The sequence below is a fragment of the Aulonocara stuartgranti genome (assembly GCF_965226115.1).
Source record: "Aulonocara stuartgranti genome assembly, chromosome: 7".
Taxonomy (NCBI): domain Eukaryota; kingdom Metazoa; phylum Chordata; class Actinopteri; order Cichliformes; family Cichlidae; genus Aulonocara; species Aulonocara stuartgranti.
The window spans coordinates 13,400,952-13,418,113 of record NC_138945.1 but is presented as its reverse complement, the minus strand read 5'-3'; the positions used below and the strand labels follow the sequence as shown (position 1 = coordinate 13,418,113).

At 40.5% G+C, this 17,162-nt stretch overlaps 1 protein-coding gene across 3 annotated transcripts in view; it reads left to right on the top strand.

Moving 5' to 3' along the window:
• rph3aa (rabphilin 3A homolog (mouse), a) overlaps positions 1-17,162 on the top strand; it is a 65,166-nt gene that overhangs the window by 29,493 nt on the left and 18,511 nt on the right. For 2 of the 3 annotated variants that reach the window (XM_082538714.1, XM_082538712.1), the window contains exons 2-3: positions 11,628-11,759; positions 11,904-12,033. In XM_082538714.1, the coding sequence (XP_082394840.1) occupies positions 11,628-11,759; positions 11,904-12,033 (262 nt within the window). The remainder of the gene's footprint in view (positions 1-11,627; positions 11,760-11,903; positions 12,034-17,162) is intronic. The other variant, XM_082538713.1, reaches the window with a different exon arrangement.

The window sequence follows — 17,162 nt, the reverse complement described above, 5'->3', positions numbered from 1 at the left end:
GATGTGAGTGTGTTCAGTTTACGTTTCCCCTGTCCCGTCAGCTCTGATTCCTCCCAGCCGTGTTGCCCTCCTGTCTCTCATCCCCTGATTACTGGTGTGTGTATTTAAGCCCTGTGTGTTCTCCTGCCTGTTACTCGGTGTCCTGCTCGGCGGCTGCCGCGCATCCCTTTGTCGTATGCACCCAGGTCTGTTATTTTAGTTCTTCCCAGTTTAGGTGTCTTCAGTTATTTGTCATGCCCCACTGCTTGTTTGCCACTACACCTTGTAAATAAACTTCACTAGCATTTTCATCCACTGCTTGCATCTTGGGTCCTCCTTCCTCCACACCACACGGCTCGCCTTCCCAGCCGTGACACAAATCAATTTTAATGGAATCCAATTGCAGCAAAAGGTGGGTCTACAAAGTATTGACTCAGGGGGCTGAATAATTGCGCACACCCCACTTTTCAGTTATTTATTTGTAAAAAATGTTTGGAATCATGTATGATTTTTGTTCCACTTCTCACGTGTACACCACTTTGTATTGGTCTTTCACGTGGAATTCCAATAAAATTGATTCATGTTTGTGGCTGTAATGTGCCAAAATGTGGGAAAGTTAAAGGGGGCCGAATACTTTTGCAAGCCACTGTAAGTCCTGTCCTCATTTGTTCAGTGTCAGGTCATCTGTTGTTTTTGGTGCCACGTTTCCATGTTCCAGGTATCTTTGTATCCATGTCAGGTTTCATGGTTTGTTTGTTTTTTTTAATAAAAAATATTTTCCCCAGGTTAGGTTATTGTTTAGCTTCACCTCTGCCTTTTGTTTTGTAATCTTTTAATTTCAATTCAATTTTATTTATATAGCGCCAAATCACAACAACAATCGCCTGAAGGCGCTTTATATTGTACAGTAGATCGCACAATAATAGATACAGAGAAAAACCCAACAATCATAGGACCACCTATGAGCAAGCGCTTTGGCGACAGTGGGAAGGAAAAACTCCCTTTTAACAGGAAGAAACCTCCAGCAGAACCAGGCTCAGGGAGCGGCGGGCATCTGCTGTGACCAGTTGGGGTGAGAAAAGGAAGACAGGACAAAGACATGCTGTGGATTAATAACAAGTATGATTCAGTACAGAGAGGTCTATTAACACACAGTGAGTGAGAAAGGTGACTGGAAAGGAAAAAACTCAGTGCTTCATGGGAATCCCCCGGCTGCCTACGTCTATTGCAGCACAACTAAGGGAGGATCCAGGGTCACCTGATCCAGCCCTAACTATATGCTTTAGCAAAAAGGAAAGTTTGAAGCCTAATCTTAAAAGTAGAGATTAATAAACGGCTTGCTTTCTGTTAATATTCAAATTTTCTTTCACGTTCCTTTGTGTCAGCATTTTGGGTCCACTCCTCAAATTCATACATATGTCTAACCGTTTTTCCCCACTCGGCGACACACCCGTCGGGGGTCAAACTCTGGTAATTGGCAATTCTGTTCTCAGACATGTGAAGCTAGAGACACCGGAAACCATAGTCAATTGTCTTCCAGGGGCCAGAGCAGGCGACATTGAAGGAAATTTAAAACTGCTGGCTAAGGGTAAACGTAAATTCAGTAAAATCATAATTCACGTCGGCAGTAATGACACCCGGTTACGCCAATCGGAGGTCACTAAAATCAATATTGAATCGGTGTGTAACTTTGCCAAAACAATGTGGGACTCTGTAGTTTTCTCTGGTCCCCTCCCCAATCAGACCAAGAGTGACATGTTTAGCCGCATGTTCTCCTTAAATTGCTGGCTGTCTGAGTGGTGTCCCAGAAACGATGTGGGCTTCATAGATAATTGGCAAACCTTCTGGAGGAAACCTGGTCTTATAAGGAGAGACGGCAGCTCTCATTTCTAGAAATATGGACAAATTAATTAAACCCCCCATAATATGACTATCCAGAGTTGGGACCAGGAAGCAGAGTTGCAGTCTTACACGCCTCTCTGCAGCTTCTCTCCTCCTGCTACCCCCCCAAAAACCCATCTCCATAGAGACTGTGTCAGCTTCCAAAAAGACAAAAAACAAACTAAAAACCAGCAACAAACAACTTAAACATAAACAATTACAAAGAAAGAACAATACAGTATCCACATCCTAACTAAAGAGTAAAACAGTGAAATGTGGATTATTAAATATTAGGTCTCTCTCCTCCAAGTCTCTGTTAGTACATGACTTAATAATTGATCAACAAATCGGTTTACTCTGCCTTACAGAAACCTGGTTTTAGCAGGATGATTATGTTAGTTTAAATGAATCAACACCCCCGAGTCATTCTAACTACCAGAAACCTCGAAGCACAGGCCGAGGGGGCGGTGTGGCAGCAATTTTTCACACCAGCCTATTAATTAATGAAAGACCAAGACAGACTTTTAATTCATTTGAAAGCCTGATGCTTAGCATTGTCCACCCCAGCTGAAAAATTTTAGAAACCAGTCTTATTTGTTATCATCTAATTGTCCACCTGGGCCTTACACAGAGTTTCTCTCTGATTTCTCAGACTTTTTATCTGATTTAGTGCTCAGCTCAGATAAAATAATTATTGTGGGTGATTTTAACATCCATGTAGATGCTAAGAATGACAGCCTCAACATGGCATTTAATCTGTTATTAGACTCAATTGGCTTCTCTCAACATGTAAAAGAACCCACCCACCACTTTAATCACACTCTAGATCTTGTTTTTAACATATGGCATAGAAACTGAACATTTAACAGTGTTTCCTGAAAACCCTCTCCTGTCTGATCATTTCCTGATAACATTTACATTTACAATAATTGATTACACAGCAGTGGAGAGTAGACTTTATCACAGATGTCTTTCTGAAAGCGCTGTAACTATGTTTAAGAATGTAATCCACCCACTGTTATCATCTTCAATGACCTGTACCAACACAGAGCAGAGCAGCTATCTGAACGCTACCCCAACAGAGGTCAATTATCTTGTTAATAATAATTTTACCTCCTCACTACATATGACTCTGGATACTGTAGCTCCTGTGAAAACTAAGGTCTCAGATCAGAAGTACCTGACTCTGTGGTATAATTCTCAAACACGTAGCCTAAAGCAGATGACTCGTAAGCTGGAGAGGAAATGGCGTGTCACAAATTTAGAGGATCATCATAATTGGAGAAATATTTTGCTGATTTATAAGAAAGCCCCCCGCAAAGCCAGAACATCTTACTATTTGTCACTGATTGAAGACAATAAGAACAACCCCAGGTTTCTCTTCAGCACTGTAGCCAGGCTGACAAACAGTCAGAGCTCTTTTGAGCCAACCATCGTTAACTAGTAATGACTTCATGAACTTCTTCACAAATAAAATTCTTATCATTAGAGAAAAAAATTACCAATAATCATCCCACAGATGTAACATTATCTACAGCTACTTTTAGTACCGTTGATGTTAAGTTAGACTCTTTTTCTCCAATTGATCTTTCTGAGTTAACTTCTATAATTACTTCCTCCAATCCTCCGTGTCTTTTAGACCCCATTCCTACAAAACTGCTCAAAGAAGTCCTGCCATTAATTAATGCTTCAATCTTAAATATGATCAACCTATCTCTAATAATCGGCTATGTACCACAGGCCTTCAAGCTGGCTGTAGTTAAACCTTTACTCAAAAAGCCATCTCTAGACCCAGCAGTCTTAGCTAATTATAGGCCAATCTCCAACCTTCCTTTCATATCAAAAATCCTTGAAAGAGTAGTTGTCAAACAGCTAACAGATCATCTGCAGAGGAATGGCTTATTTGAAGAGTTTCAGTCAGGTTTCAGAGTTCATCACAGCACAGAAACCGCTTTAGCGAAGGTTACAAATGATCTTCTTATGGCCTCTGACAGTGGACTCATCTCTGTGCTTGTCCTGCTAGGCCTTAGTGCAGCGTTCGATACTGTTGACCATAATATCCTATTAGAGCGATTAGAGCATGCTGTAGATATTACAGGTACTGCACTCCAGTGGTTTGTATCATATCTGTCTAATAGACTACAATTTGTTCATGTAAATGGAGAGTCCTCTTCACCCACTAAGGTCAATTATGGAGTTCCACAGGGTTCAGTGCTAGGACCAATTCTGTTTACATTATACATGCTTCCCCTAGGCAGTATCATTAGAAGACATAGCATACATTTTCACTGCTATGCAGATGACACCCAGCTCTATCTGTCCATGAAGCCAGATAACACACACCAATTAGTTAAAGTGCAGGAATGTCTTAAAGACATAAAGACCTGGATGGCCGCTAACTTTCTGCTTCTTAATTCAGATCAAACTGAGGTTATTGTACTCGGCCCTGAAAATCTTAGAAATATGGTATCTAACCAGATTCTTACTCTGGATGGCATTACCTTGGCCTCCAGTTATACTGTGAGGAACCTTGGAGTCATTTTTGACCAAGACATGTCCTTCAATGCACATATTAAACAAATATGTAAGACTGCTTTCTTTCATTTGTGCAACATCTCTAAAGTTAGAAATATCCTGTCTCTTAGTGACGCTGAAAAACTAGTTCATGCATTTGTTACTTCCAGGCTGGACTACTGTAATTCATTATTATCAGAATGTCCTAAAAACTCCCTGAAAAGCCTTCAGCTAATCCAAAATGCTGCAGCAAGAGTACTGACAGGGACTAGAAAGAGAGCAGATTTCTCCTGTTTTGGCTTCCCTTCATTGGCTTCCTGTTAAATCCAGAATTAAATTCAAAATTCTACTCCTCACATACAAGGTCTTAAATAATCAGGCCCCATCTTATCTTAATGACCTTGTAGTACCATATCACCCTATTAGAGCACTTCGCTCTCACACTGCAGGCTTACTTGTTGTTCCTAGAGTATTTAAAAGTAGAATGGGAGGCAGAGCCTTCAGTTTTCAGGCCCCTTTTCTGTGGAACCAGCTTCCAGTTTGGATTCGGGAGACAGACACTATCTCTACTTTCAAGATTAGGCTTAAAACGTTCCTTTTAGCTGAAGCATATAGTTAGGGCTGGACCAGGTGACCCTGAATCCTCCCTTAGTTATGCTGCAATAGACGTAGGCAGCCGGGGATTCCCATGATGCATTGAGTTTTTCCTTTCCAGTCACCTTTCTCACTCAGTATGTGTTAATAGACCTCTCTGCATTGAATCATATCTGTTATTAACCTCTGTCTCTCTTCCACAGCATGTCTTTCATCCTGTTTTCCTTCTCTCACCCCAACCAGTCGCAACAGATGGCCGCCCCTCCCTGAGCCTGGTTCTGCCAGAGGTTTCTTCCTGTTAAAAGGGAGTTTTTCCTTCCCACTGTCGCCAAAGCGCTTGCTCATAGGTGGTCATATGATTGTTGGGTTTTTCTCTGTATCTATGAAGCGCCTTGAGGCGACTTTTTTTGAGATTTGGTGCTATATAAATAAAATTGAATTGAAATTGAATTGTACTTCTGTGACATTTACAGTTGCTTAGTTAATTAAGTGACTTAATTACTCACTTTTATTTACTAATTGAATTACTAAATGAAGCTGGAATTGTGCATTCTGCAGTTTTTAATAGTGTGTTATTAGTTTTTAAAGAAACAATATGCATTTTATACTATATTGTAAAAAGTATAAGGTAAGTTGAATTTAAAATATAATTAATAAAGTGTTGACTTTTTTCATCAATTCTTGTAGATACACAGAGTCGAGACTGAGCCTGATGATCATACTGAATCAGATGACAGCGGCAGGAATCTCCAAGTTCAACTGCAGATTGCAGATGCAATTATATTAATGTAGATTAATATAAACTCTTCAAGGGTCAAAATCTGCACACACATCATTCTGCATAGTGAAGGTCAGACAATTTGTGCATTGATCTTGAGAAGTAAGACTCATTAATTAATAGTAATATAATTAGACAAATGTTGAAACTTTATATTTCGATACATTTTGTCAACAACAAAAGAAACCAAGCTGTGCAGGTACTGATAACTGAATCTAAAGACCTTCATTTTTGTCAAGATTTGCCTGATTTAACTGTTGTTACCCTTGCTTATAGCTCACCTTAATATGTTTTTGATGTGTGTTAGAATGATTGTTTAATTGGCAAGGTTTGAACGAACAATTTTCAGAAGCCTCAAAATTCATCTGTTACTATTCCACGAATGATTGAAATAAAGTTCACCTCCATTTCAACATTGAATACGACTTTGGACATAAGAACTAAAAGGTGCTGCCAACGCATGTGTCCGCTAAGCCCCAGAAGGGTATAACCTGGGTCAAATGTGTTATTGTGTCTGACACACCTACAATATGAGGACTCGCAGAGTGACGTCACTGAAAGTGTGTTTAAAGTGTGTTAAGTTCCAAAACTGGCCAGTAGGCGGCGAAACTGAAAGTGAGCAAAAACGCTAAACACACTTAAACACACTTTTTCATAAAATTGTGATGTTTCAGGACTTTCGAGATTTTTGGTTTGGGAGCATGTTGGGAGCCTCTAGAACACTTTAGAAGGCTCAGAAAAATGAGGACCTCAAAAATGTCCTCATTTTTCTGAGCGTCCTCATTTTGTGAGTGTGTTATCATAAAATTGTCCTAAGATGTCATGAAAACAAGTACACACACACACACACACACACACACACACACACACACACACACACCAAGTCGCAGATATCAATCTGTCAGGTTGCCACATTGTCTGCAATGACAGCAACCTCTGACATTTACATGCATTGGGGACAGGATATTCTTTTGAAGAGGAAAGGGATGAGAAAGAAGAAAAGCAGTCAGCTGTGAAGTAAGTGAGGCATTACTCAGCAGCCACTGCCCGATTTAATGTCTGATGCTTGGACATTAATGAGGCAGGTAGCAGATATAGTTGGAATTTGGACAATAAAATGTGCTAACTGTGGAGCAAAACTATTTTCCTTCTGTACTTACTTGGAATTGAGATGCAGTCTGCAGGATCAGGAAAATGACTGGTTGGTCCAGAAGCAAGAGGTTGAGGTCATTCTTTTCTCTTAACAATGTTCTTGTCAAAAGATAATGAGTGTGCTACTCTACAGTGAAAATGACTTCAGGCATGCACATTGCAGTCCAGACTTGAACAACACATTACTGCTAACAGTTCACTTACTACAGTCAGCAGTCAGCTTCAATTAATGCCTCATTTTTTCAAGCACAAGTACAGAATTTATGTGCCTGTGGACCAGCAGACAGTCAGGTTTTAATGGCCAGAAGCACTAATATAGCAGTAGGTGTGGTCGAGCTCACATAAATCATGGGTAACCAAATTAACTCCTCTCAGACCTTTTTAAAGGCGTACCTTTTCAACCGTGGCACACTGAAAGTTGAATGGACAGCGAAAACCCTGCAGTCATGTCTTTACAAGCAGAATAATGTGAGCTGCTTTCAATGGAAATATCACTCAGTCACATATATTACTCTGAATTTCTTCATATGAATTGATGTCAGCTTGTTCTATTCATTCTTGCCATTTAGTTATTCTGTGAATCACTTTTAAAGTGCACTTTCAGCAGGAAAAACATGAATAAAATATAAGATGTAATATGCATGTTGAAAAACAAGCAGTTTTTCATTAAAACAATAAATTCTCCTTAAGATGATATTAATCAAAATCAGTAAAATCTCAAGTGAATTAGAGAAGATGTTAACAGGCGGTGTAGTTGTATATTGTTGCTTTAAGCTGCATGAATTTATTAAATATTTGCATCATCATAGTTTTCCACATGATCCATGTGTACATCCCCAAATACAGAGTTGTGAATGTTTATGAATGTGGCACAACCGTATTAACTTAATGGTAACACTGTTTGAGTTGGCTGTTGAGTCTTGAGCTCCTTTGCATCTGTTGGACATAGTGTAGTGTTTTACATATTTGCTTGGCAAGTGAATGGCCACTTGATTAATTTCAACCAGAGACACAACCGAGGTTGGATCAGGAAAGGCGTTTGGTGTAAAATTCAGACAGGATTTAACTTCTTTCAGTAACAAATGACTGCCATATATTGGATAATGTTTTTTACCTGATAAAAAACTAATTTGCTGAATGCAGTGTTGCTACCTTAATTTTAGTAAAGTAAAAGAGCAAACATACAACAATGAAGAGACATTCAAGACAAGAGGGCACATATTCACATCCGTGGTTAATAGAGAAGTCTAACAAAAAGAGAAGAAAAAAAGGTCATATTGCTGAGGTTTGCCTCACTCTATAATATGCATACAAGAACAATCTGCAGGATGCAAGTAGATTATAATTGATCTTATAATTATCCCAGGTTTAGCAAAGCAGCCATTTGAGTTCCATGTAGCCCAAAGGGATGTGTTTGACAATTATACATGCAGCATCTATAACCTTGATCAAACCTTGCAAAAGTTAAATATCTTTATAAATTGGTGAAAAGCTTTCTTTACAGCTTGGACAGAGCAGAATTATAAGTAAGGAAGTGTTGTGGTGATTGAATGAATAATGAATCCTTGTTAAATCCACTGAAACTACAAACATTCATTTTGTTGGAAAGAAAATGCCCACAGGCAATTAGAATAATACATTAAGTGACGTAAACATGATCATTATGGAGGGACCTGCTGACCACATGTTGAGGTTTTTCTTTTCTTTTTTCCACGGTTGTTTATCAGATCCAATTAGATGTTAACTCAGGTGAGAACCAGCCAGGGCTGGACTGGGACAAAAAATCGGCCCGGGCATTTTGACAAGAGACCAGGTATTAAAGCCATAGGGCCTTTGAATGAAAGCAAACGCTGTTGTGACAGTGATACACTGTCTTGTTGGTATATGTATGATTTCTATACATTTTATGTCAGATAAAAACTTTGGTTGTAAGATTCAGATAATTATTTATTAAAAGCAAGACATTTTAAATAAGAACAAGAAAGAAAAGTATTTCTTTGTGCCCCCCTTTCCCTGTTAATGCCCTACCTGACCCCCTGGCAAAACTTTGCTAGACCCGCCCCTGCATAGTTACCAGCTGTCAGCTACAAAGGATCCTGGTGTTATTTGTCTCTCAGAAACAGTTCATAACTTCCCTTCAACTCATTCATGTCACCTAAAGATAAAGCTGTTTCTCCATCACCTGTTCAGCTCTGATGATTCAGTAAGGACATCTCCTGGTTTCATCTTCATGTTTCCCTCTCACCACATATCCAAACCGATATCATGACCAGCAGCTTTTACCAGCAAACATCAGCAGATACTAGAAAATAATATTAAATAAATTCTAACAGCAGCTGATCAAGCTTAAACGTGCTGCTGTTGTTTAGCGCAACATCCGCTGGTTTCCTCTTTCTGGTGCAAAGTGGGCGATAAATAAATGAGAGAGAAAAGCTGATCAGCTGATCACTGATCATGACTGAAGTAGCAACAGGAGAGGGAGGGGGAGAGAATGAGAGAAGGAGAAGGAGAAGCAGCTGTGCAGCGTAAAGACAGAATAACTCCAGCTTTGTGTCTTTTTCCATTCTGGCTGAAGTACAGGACATACTGCGTTTCCTTTCAGCTCAATACAAAACTCGTAATATTTTCTCTGGATACGGGACGATTCCGTTTTTTTATGGGACGGTTGGCAACTCTACTAACTAACCTTATGAATAAAATAAAGTTCACTATTGGTAACATCATAGCACCCACCCAGCTGTATAGAAACTGTCATGCTAGCTCACGCAGTACGAGTTATTGTAACTGACAGTAAAAAGTCAGCACAACGAAAATAAACTACCCCTAAAGTTGGTTTATATCTGACCCAGACAGACTGCAGGTCATATAACTTCTTACCTGAAGTTCAGTTCACCTGACACTCGGACCTGCGGCCGCCTCGGGTCTCTCCTCCTCCTGCCTCCCCTTTCCCTCATCCACCTGCTGGCCTCTGTGGAAGCTCCGCCATAGCCACCACCAAACAACGGAGTTATTTTTACACATCGGCCAGCATCTGGTCAATCCACCACCTCTCATTGTTTATACCGTTACAAAAAACCCAGAAAAAACATCAGCCCATAAAAACGAAAAATCACCATCGGTCCACCGATGGAGCCAGCCATGTCCCATTATGCCCCATGGTCTTATAATTGTGGAGGGCCAACTGTGCAGCCTGGTTTCAAGAACTGCTGCTGCCTCGATCTTGTGAAGATATTATTACTGACACTGTTGCTGTCAGAAATCTAAGAGACATGCATTTTTCAGAGCAAGCGTGGGTTGCGCCAGAAAATCCCACCGTCACTGAAATTACCACCATAGACACTTTCCCAGGAAAATCCAACACTTTAGTTCACAGACTGATGAGTTTGATTTTCATTGGCCAAATTATCTTTGCTGCTCTCCGAGTGAATATGCCAGAGGTTTTCCAACCATCCAGCAGCATTTGCACTAGTGGCATCTTTTTTTGCCAGTAAAATTTCTTAGACAGTCATCTTGTGAGTGACAAACTAAATTATTGGTCTGTCTTTGTCTCAGTACAGCTGTTTAAAAATCCAGATATTTACTTTCTGTAATGAAATTTTAAGATTGTTCTTATCAGCCATATGCCAAAGACACATGTTTAGAAACCCGCAAGATTCTTGTTTGCAGCTAGTCTTAATTTGACGACACTGATATGAAGCTTCCACATTGGCACTGAGTGGACTTATGTACTCTGTGACCAAATTGGTGGAAGATGATATTCTATAATATCTCCTGATCCTGGTACAGAGCTGATTATAGTGTGCAGGAAGAAATACGTTTGATCTTTTGTTCTTTTTTTTTGCTCTCAGTCTAGGGTGCAGAGAACTGAGGGACCCTTGTAGCACAAGTAACGACAAAAATTACTGTAGTACTGTAGAAATGTGATGTAATGTTACTTTGTAACACATTACTGTAATGACAGTAATGGGTATAATGTGTTATTTTGTAATGTGTTATTGTTAAGACTGGTGCTGTGTCACATAATCTTATTTGGTCATCCCCCCTTTTTTGTTCTTGGTCTTCACTGAGCAACAACATTAACAAGAAATCCTGGAAATGCCCCTGTATGTCTGCTGAGTTTATTTACCCGCAGTGGGGGAAATGATCTTTTTTGGCAGCTCATGGCCCAGTTGAAAAAATAAACAAGGAATAAAACAAAAAAATATTCAATCCTATCTTGTAGGATTAAATGTGATGATAAAACAGTCCCAAAATGTTCTAACTGATTAATTAATTAACTACATTTATTAAGCATATTCTGTTGGCCTTTTCTCCGTAGCTTTAGTTTAAAAAATGACCAGGTCATGTGAAGCAAGCTTAGAGTATGACCTGCAAGAAAAGTGACTGATCCCCACTGGCTTGTCACTGAATCTGTGAACCATTTAAACTTTAATGGATTTCAGATCACAGATCACTCTTAATTAAAAGGCTTATTTTATGTGGGTTTTGGTCACAAGATGCAAAATAAAAATTGGACATAATTTGTGTTATTGTGTATGAAAACAACTGCAGCTGCTCAGTATTATTTCAAGTCCAACATGTTTCCAGCTGTGCTTTGATGTTAGTGTCTAGCACTCCTTAGGCACTTTTTGGATGTTTTGGCCATTTGTCTGAGTCTTATTTTCACTTTGCTTGTCACTTGTACTCTGTGTCTGTTCTGTGTGTTTGTGTGTGTGCGCTTTGGGTTCAGCAGAATTAGGTGGACAATGAACATGCCTGGCGGCACCCCAGGGGAGGAGCTCACAGATGAGGAGAAGGAGATCATCAACAGTGTGCTAGCTCGGGCAGCTATGATGGAGGCCATCGAGCAAGAGAGGATTGAGTGAGATGGAAAACCGTTGTCTCTGTTGCACTGAATCACATCACCAACCATGCACAGATGCTCACTGAGATGAACAACTTTTTGGTGACAAACCTGTGCCAAGTTTGTGTCCCTGTGCTGATAATAATTTGCATGTGCTCTCAGGCGTCTTTCCAGTCGTCTGGATAATATCAAGAAGACAGCGTGTGGTGATGGAGAGATGCACTGTCTGCTGTGTGGTGCGTCGTTTGGACCACAGGGGGTCACAGCTGTCCTCTGTGTGCAGTGCAAAAAAGTAGGTGGATTTTGTTACTTTTTTTTGTTCATAGGGGTTGAAGGGACTGTGCCTGGACTCGAATTTTCTTTACCACTGCTTGGAAAGTAACATTTACTCAAATACTATACTTAAGCACAACTTTCAGGTTCATTACCTTTTCTTTAACATTCTGCTCTACTTCATCCTTCTACCTAATGGTATTCCAGAGATTTATGTGACATTTTTAGTAACCAGTGCAATTTCTTGATTCATTTAAGTTGTTGAAGAGTTCAGGTGGTGATTACTGTAAGTCACTATGACCCATAAAGCCACAAAAGGGCGACACCAGTTTGAAACAAATGTAAAGAAAACAATTAGGGTTTAATATTAAGTTCTGGTCAATTGTATAATTGAACATGTATACTAAAATACAATCTGATGTTAAACATTAATTAAATGAGTGATAACCAACCATTTGGACATCTGCCACGTCACAAAAAGATGAAAAACGAAAATAAAGCTTATTCAGGACCCCCTAAACAGAATTCTTGTTTCCTGTGTTCTATACTAATTTTCTTATGATATATATTGTATGATATATATATGGGAAACCATTGGTGCTTTTTTGTGATTAATGATATACAGTACAAGATATCCCATGGCCTTTAGGTGTTGTTCCTATTTGCGTGCAGTAGCGCAACCACCTTGCACTTATGTAGTGTATGTCATGTTTCTTGTGTAACAACGGGAGACCAGTTTCTACTTTATATTTGAGTATAATGAAGTTGACTTAGAGATGATGAAAAAGTCATTCCCAAAAACACACATTAGGCACCACAGCTAAGTTACAGCTAACTGGCTAAAAGCCACAATTCAAGCTATTGTAGGTAGCAGTGTTACACATATTTGCTTTATGGTTTAAAATGATTTAACTGACAGTTAAACAACACTGTTTAACATTGGCAATAAGTTAGTATCATGGATCATATTTAGAGTTGAAATTATTTGGCAAGCTAAATCACTTTATTATCTGCTACATACTTGTAGTGTCAGATACATTTCTGTTTTCTTGCAACTTTCAGGTTGGTTGCCCCTCCTATGTGCATTTCAAACCTCATATTTAGTGCAATGCATTGTCGGTAATTTCCTTTGGCAAAGTCGAGGGGCATGTTGGTTTGCTGGCTTTTCTGTCACTTTACTTTGTCATATAAGAAATAAACAGACAGAGGTGTACATGCTACTTGTACATCTGAGTCTGCACTCATATGTCATGTTTGCTTACATTTATAAACAATAGGAAACCAGTTACATTTTTACTTAAAACAGTATTGCAAACTAAACGTTGGACCACCTTTATGGGCTAAAGAGGCAAAACAAATTGAAGGATAAAGAATAAACAGGCATGTGGTGCCCCCATATAGAAATGTTGGCAGAAATACAAAAGTGCAGAGAAATTTGTCAAAGTGCACCACTGGAATGATGAAGTCATTACACTAGGACAGGTCCTCAATGCACTTGCGCACATTTTTAAGTGAGGTCATGCTAGAAATCACACCGAAAAACATAAAAGCTGACACCCTGGTGGGGTCAGTGACTTCGTTGTACTAGTTTACTGTCGCTGCAGCTGCACTAAGCTTCTAATACTGCATCTCTGACCTAAGCTTGGTTGTTACTGAAATGACTCACTATTGATCTGCTCATTCAACTCTTTCTTTACCAAAATATATGAACAATTTTTACTTATGTCTGTAAAAGTGTGTCAGTAGAATTTAGCTGAGGGTGCAGAACGACCTTTTTGGACAGCCCGGTCCCCCAAGCCCCACCCATATTGCCAACACTGCAGGGAGCCCTCATGCACTTGATGATTTGACAGTGGGACAGTCCTGAATCCTCCAGGGTTTTAATGGAAACATGACTCAATGTCTGTAAATTTGTGACAGTGGACATTGGGCCTAAGAGTTCAAAAGAGGACCCAAATGCAGCACAAAATTAATTTAACAAACTCACAAAGGATGTGAGCAAAATGTGCTGCAAAATACTGACAGGATACAAAGTCCTTAAACTGAAAAAGGCAGAGATGGAAACCTGGGAGTGCAAGTATAGAGGGAAACTCATGTCTTCACACTCAAGGCTGAGTGGAAAATGAGATATATAGGTGGAAACAATTACGGACTCACAGGAGGGGATTGGACAAAGACAGAAAGGAAAAGACAGAAAGGAAAACAACAAAATACACATAAGGAAAAGCATTTACCAAAGTACAGGGTGGGCCATTTATATGGATAAAATGGGAATGGTTGGTGATATTAAAGTCCTGTTTGCGGCACATTAGTATATGTGAGGGGGCAAACTCCTCAAGATGGGTGGTGACCATGGTGGCCATTTAGAAGTCGGCCATCTTGGATACAACTTTTGTTTTTTCAATATGAAGAGGGCCATGTGACACATCAAACATATTGGTAATGTCACAAGAAAAACAATGGTGTGCTTTGTTTAAAAGTAACTTTATTCTTTCATGAGTTATTTAAAAGTTTCTCTGTGTTCACAGCCATTGACATGTCAAAGAGGTTAACACGTGAGGAGCGGATCGAAATTGTGTTGATATCTGGTGAACGCAGTAACCGGGTCATTGCAGCAGATTTCAATGCAAGACACCGTACGAGACCACCCATCTCCCATGCTACAGTTAGCAAACTGCTTGCTAAGTTTTGTGAAACTGGTTCAGTGTTGGATTTGCCAAAATGTGGACGCAAGAAAACTGTCACTAATGAAGAAACATCAGTGGCTGTCCTAGCTTGTGGGGCGACCATGGCCCAGGGGGTTGGGAATCGCATCTGTAACCGGAAGGTTGCCGGTTTGATCCCTGGGCTCTCTCTCCTGGTCATTGTGTCCTTGGGCAAGACACTTTACCCTACTTGCCTACTGGTGTTGGCCAGAGGGGCCGATGGCGCGATATGGCAGCCTCGCTTCTGTCAGTCTGCCCCAGGGCAGCTGTGGCTACAACTGTAGCTTGCCTCCACCAGTGTATGAATGTGAGAGTGAATGAATAGTGGTATTGTAAAGCGCTTTGGGTGCCTTGAATAGCGCTATATAAATCCAATCCATTATTATTTTTATTAGCTTCATTCAGCAAGAGCCCACAGCGTAGCACTCGCTGCACGTCACTGGAGAGTGGCATTAGTCGAACATCCCTTCGGCGGATATTAGCTACTCACAAATGGCACCCTTACAAACTCCAGCTACTGCAGCATCTCAACGAGGATGACCCAGATCGGCGCACAGAATTTGCAGAATGGGCAAAACAAAAATTGGAACAGGACCCTCAGTTCACGCAGAAGATTTTGTTCAGTGATGAGGCAAACTTTTATGTGAATGGTTAAGTTAACAAACAAAACCACCGCTATTGGTCTGACACTAACCCACATTGGATGGATCCCTCCAAGACTGTTGGAACAACAAAAGTGATGGTTTGGTGTGGTATATGGGGTACAACGATAGTGGGTCCATTCTTCGTCAATGGAAACCTCAAGGCCACTGGATATTTGAAATTGCTACATGATTATGTGTTTACCTCTTTATGCACTGAAGCTGGCACGTTCCCTGAGTTTTTCCAGCAAGATGGTGCACCACCACATTATGGGTGCCAGGTCCAAGTATTCCTAGATGAACAGTTTCCTGGAAAGTGGATTGGTCATCGTGGGCTGGTTGAATGGCCCCCAAGGTCTCCCGATCTGACCCCCTTAGACTTTTATCTTTGGGGTCATCTGAAGGCAATTGTCTATGGTGTGAAGATACAAGATGTGCAGCACCTGAAACTATGGATACTGGATGCCTGTGCTGGCATTTCTCCTGCGGTGTTGCTATCAGTGTGTGAAGAGTGGGAGAAGAGGGTTGCATTGACAATCCAACACAATGGGCAGCACATTGAACTCATTTTATAAGTGGTCAGAAACTTGTAAATAACTCATGAAAGAATAAAGTTACGTTGAAACCAAGCACACCATTGTTTTTCTTGTGACATTACCAATAAGTTTGATGTGTCACATGGCCCTCTTCATATTGAAAAAACAAAAGTTGTATCCAAGATGGCCGACTTCTAAATGGCCACCGTGGTCACCACCCATCTTGAGGAGTTTGCCCCCTCACATATACTAATGTGCCACAAACAGGACTTTAATATCACCAACCATTCCCATGTTATTACGCTGTATCCATATAAATGACCCATCCTGCAAAACAGCTGTGCCTAGAGCAGAAATGTAAAAGCACAATTAATCAAATAAACATTAAGTAAAAATCAAAAATCCCAGCACTGTGACACGACTCAGTTGGAAAGCTTACAAACTGATGCATCAGTTCACATGATCCAATAATGTCAAATAGAATCAGATATCACAGGGGATATTATTTTAATACTTTCTGTACATTTTTCCTATGTTCTCTTACAGCTGACACATTGGCTGTTTACGGTGTTTTCTATATTGTTCAACAGCTCTTAAAACTGCTGGGCCATGTGCAAACAAATCTGGACATACGTGGTGCATTTCAGGGTCTTATACACTCAACAAAAATATAAACGCAACACCTTTGTTACTGCTCCCATTCCCCATGGGATGGACGTAGAGACCTAAAATTCATTCCAGATACACAATATAACCATCCCTCCCAAACAGTGGTCACAAATCAGTCCAAATGTGTGGTAGTGGGCACATCTGCCATATTGAGATAATCCATCCCACCTCACAGGTGTGCCACATCAGGATGCTGATCTGACATCATGAGTAGTGCACAGGTGTACCTCAGACTGCCCACAACAAAAGGCCACCCTGGAATGTGCAGTTTTTTGCGCTATTGGGGGTCTGGGGACCCAGAACCGGTCAGTATCTGGTGTGACCACCATTTGCCTCATGCAGTGCAACACATCGTCGCATGGAGTCTATCAGATTGTCAATTGTGGCCTGTGGAATGTTGGTCCACTCCACTTCAATGGCTGTGCGAGGTTGTTGGATATTCGTGGGAACTGGTACACGCTGTCGTATACGCCGGTCAAGCACATCCCGAACATGCTCAATGGGTGACATGTCCGGTGAGAACTGGGACATTCTCAGCTGCCATCGGCCAAGGTGGGAAACTGGGCGTGGGTCCCAATCAGCCAGAGTTTCGGGTGT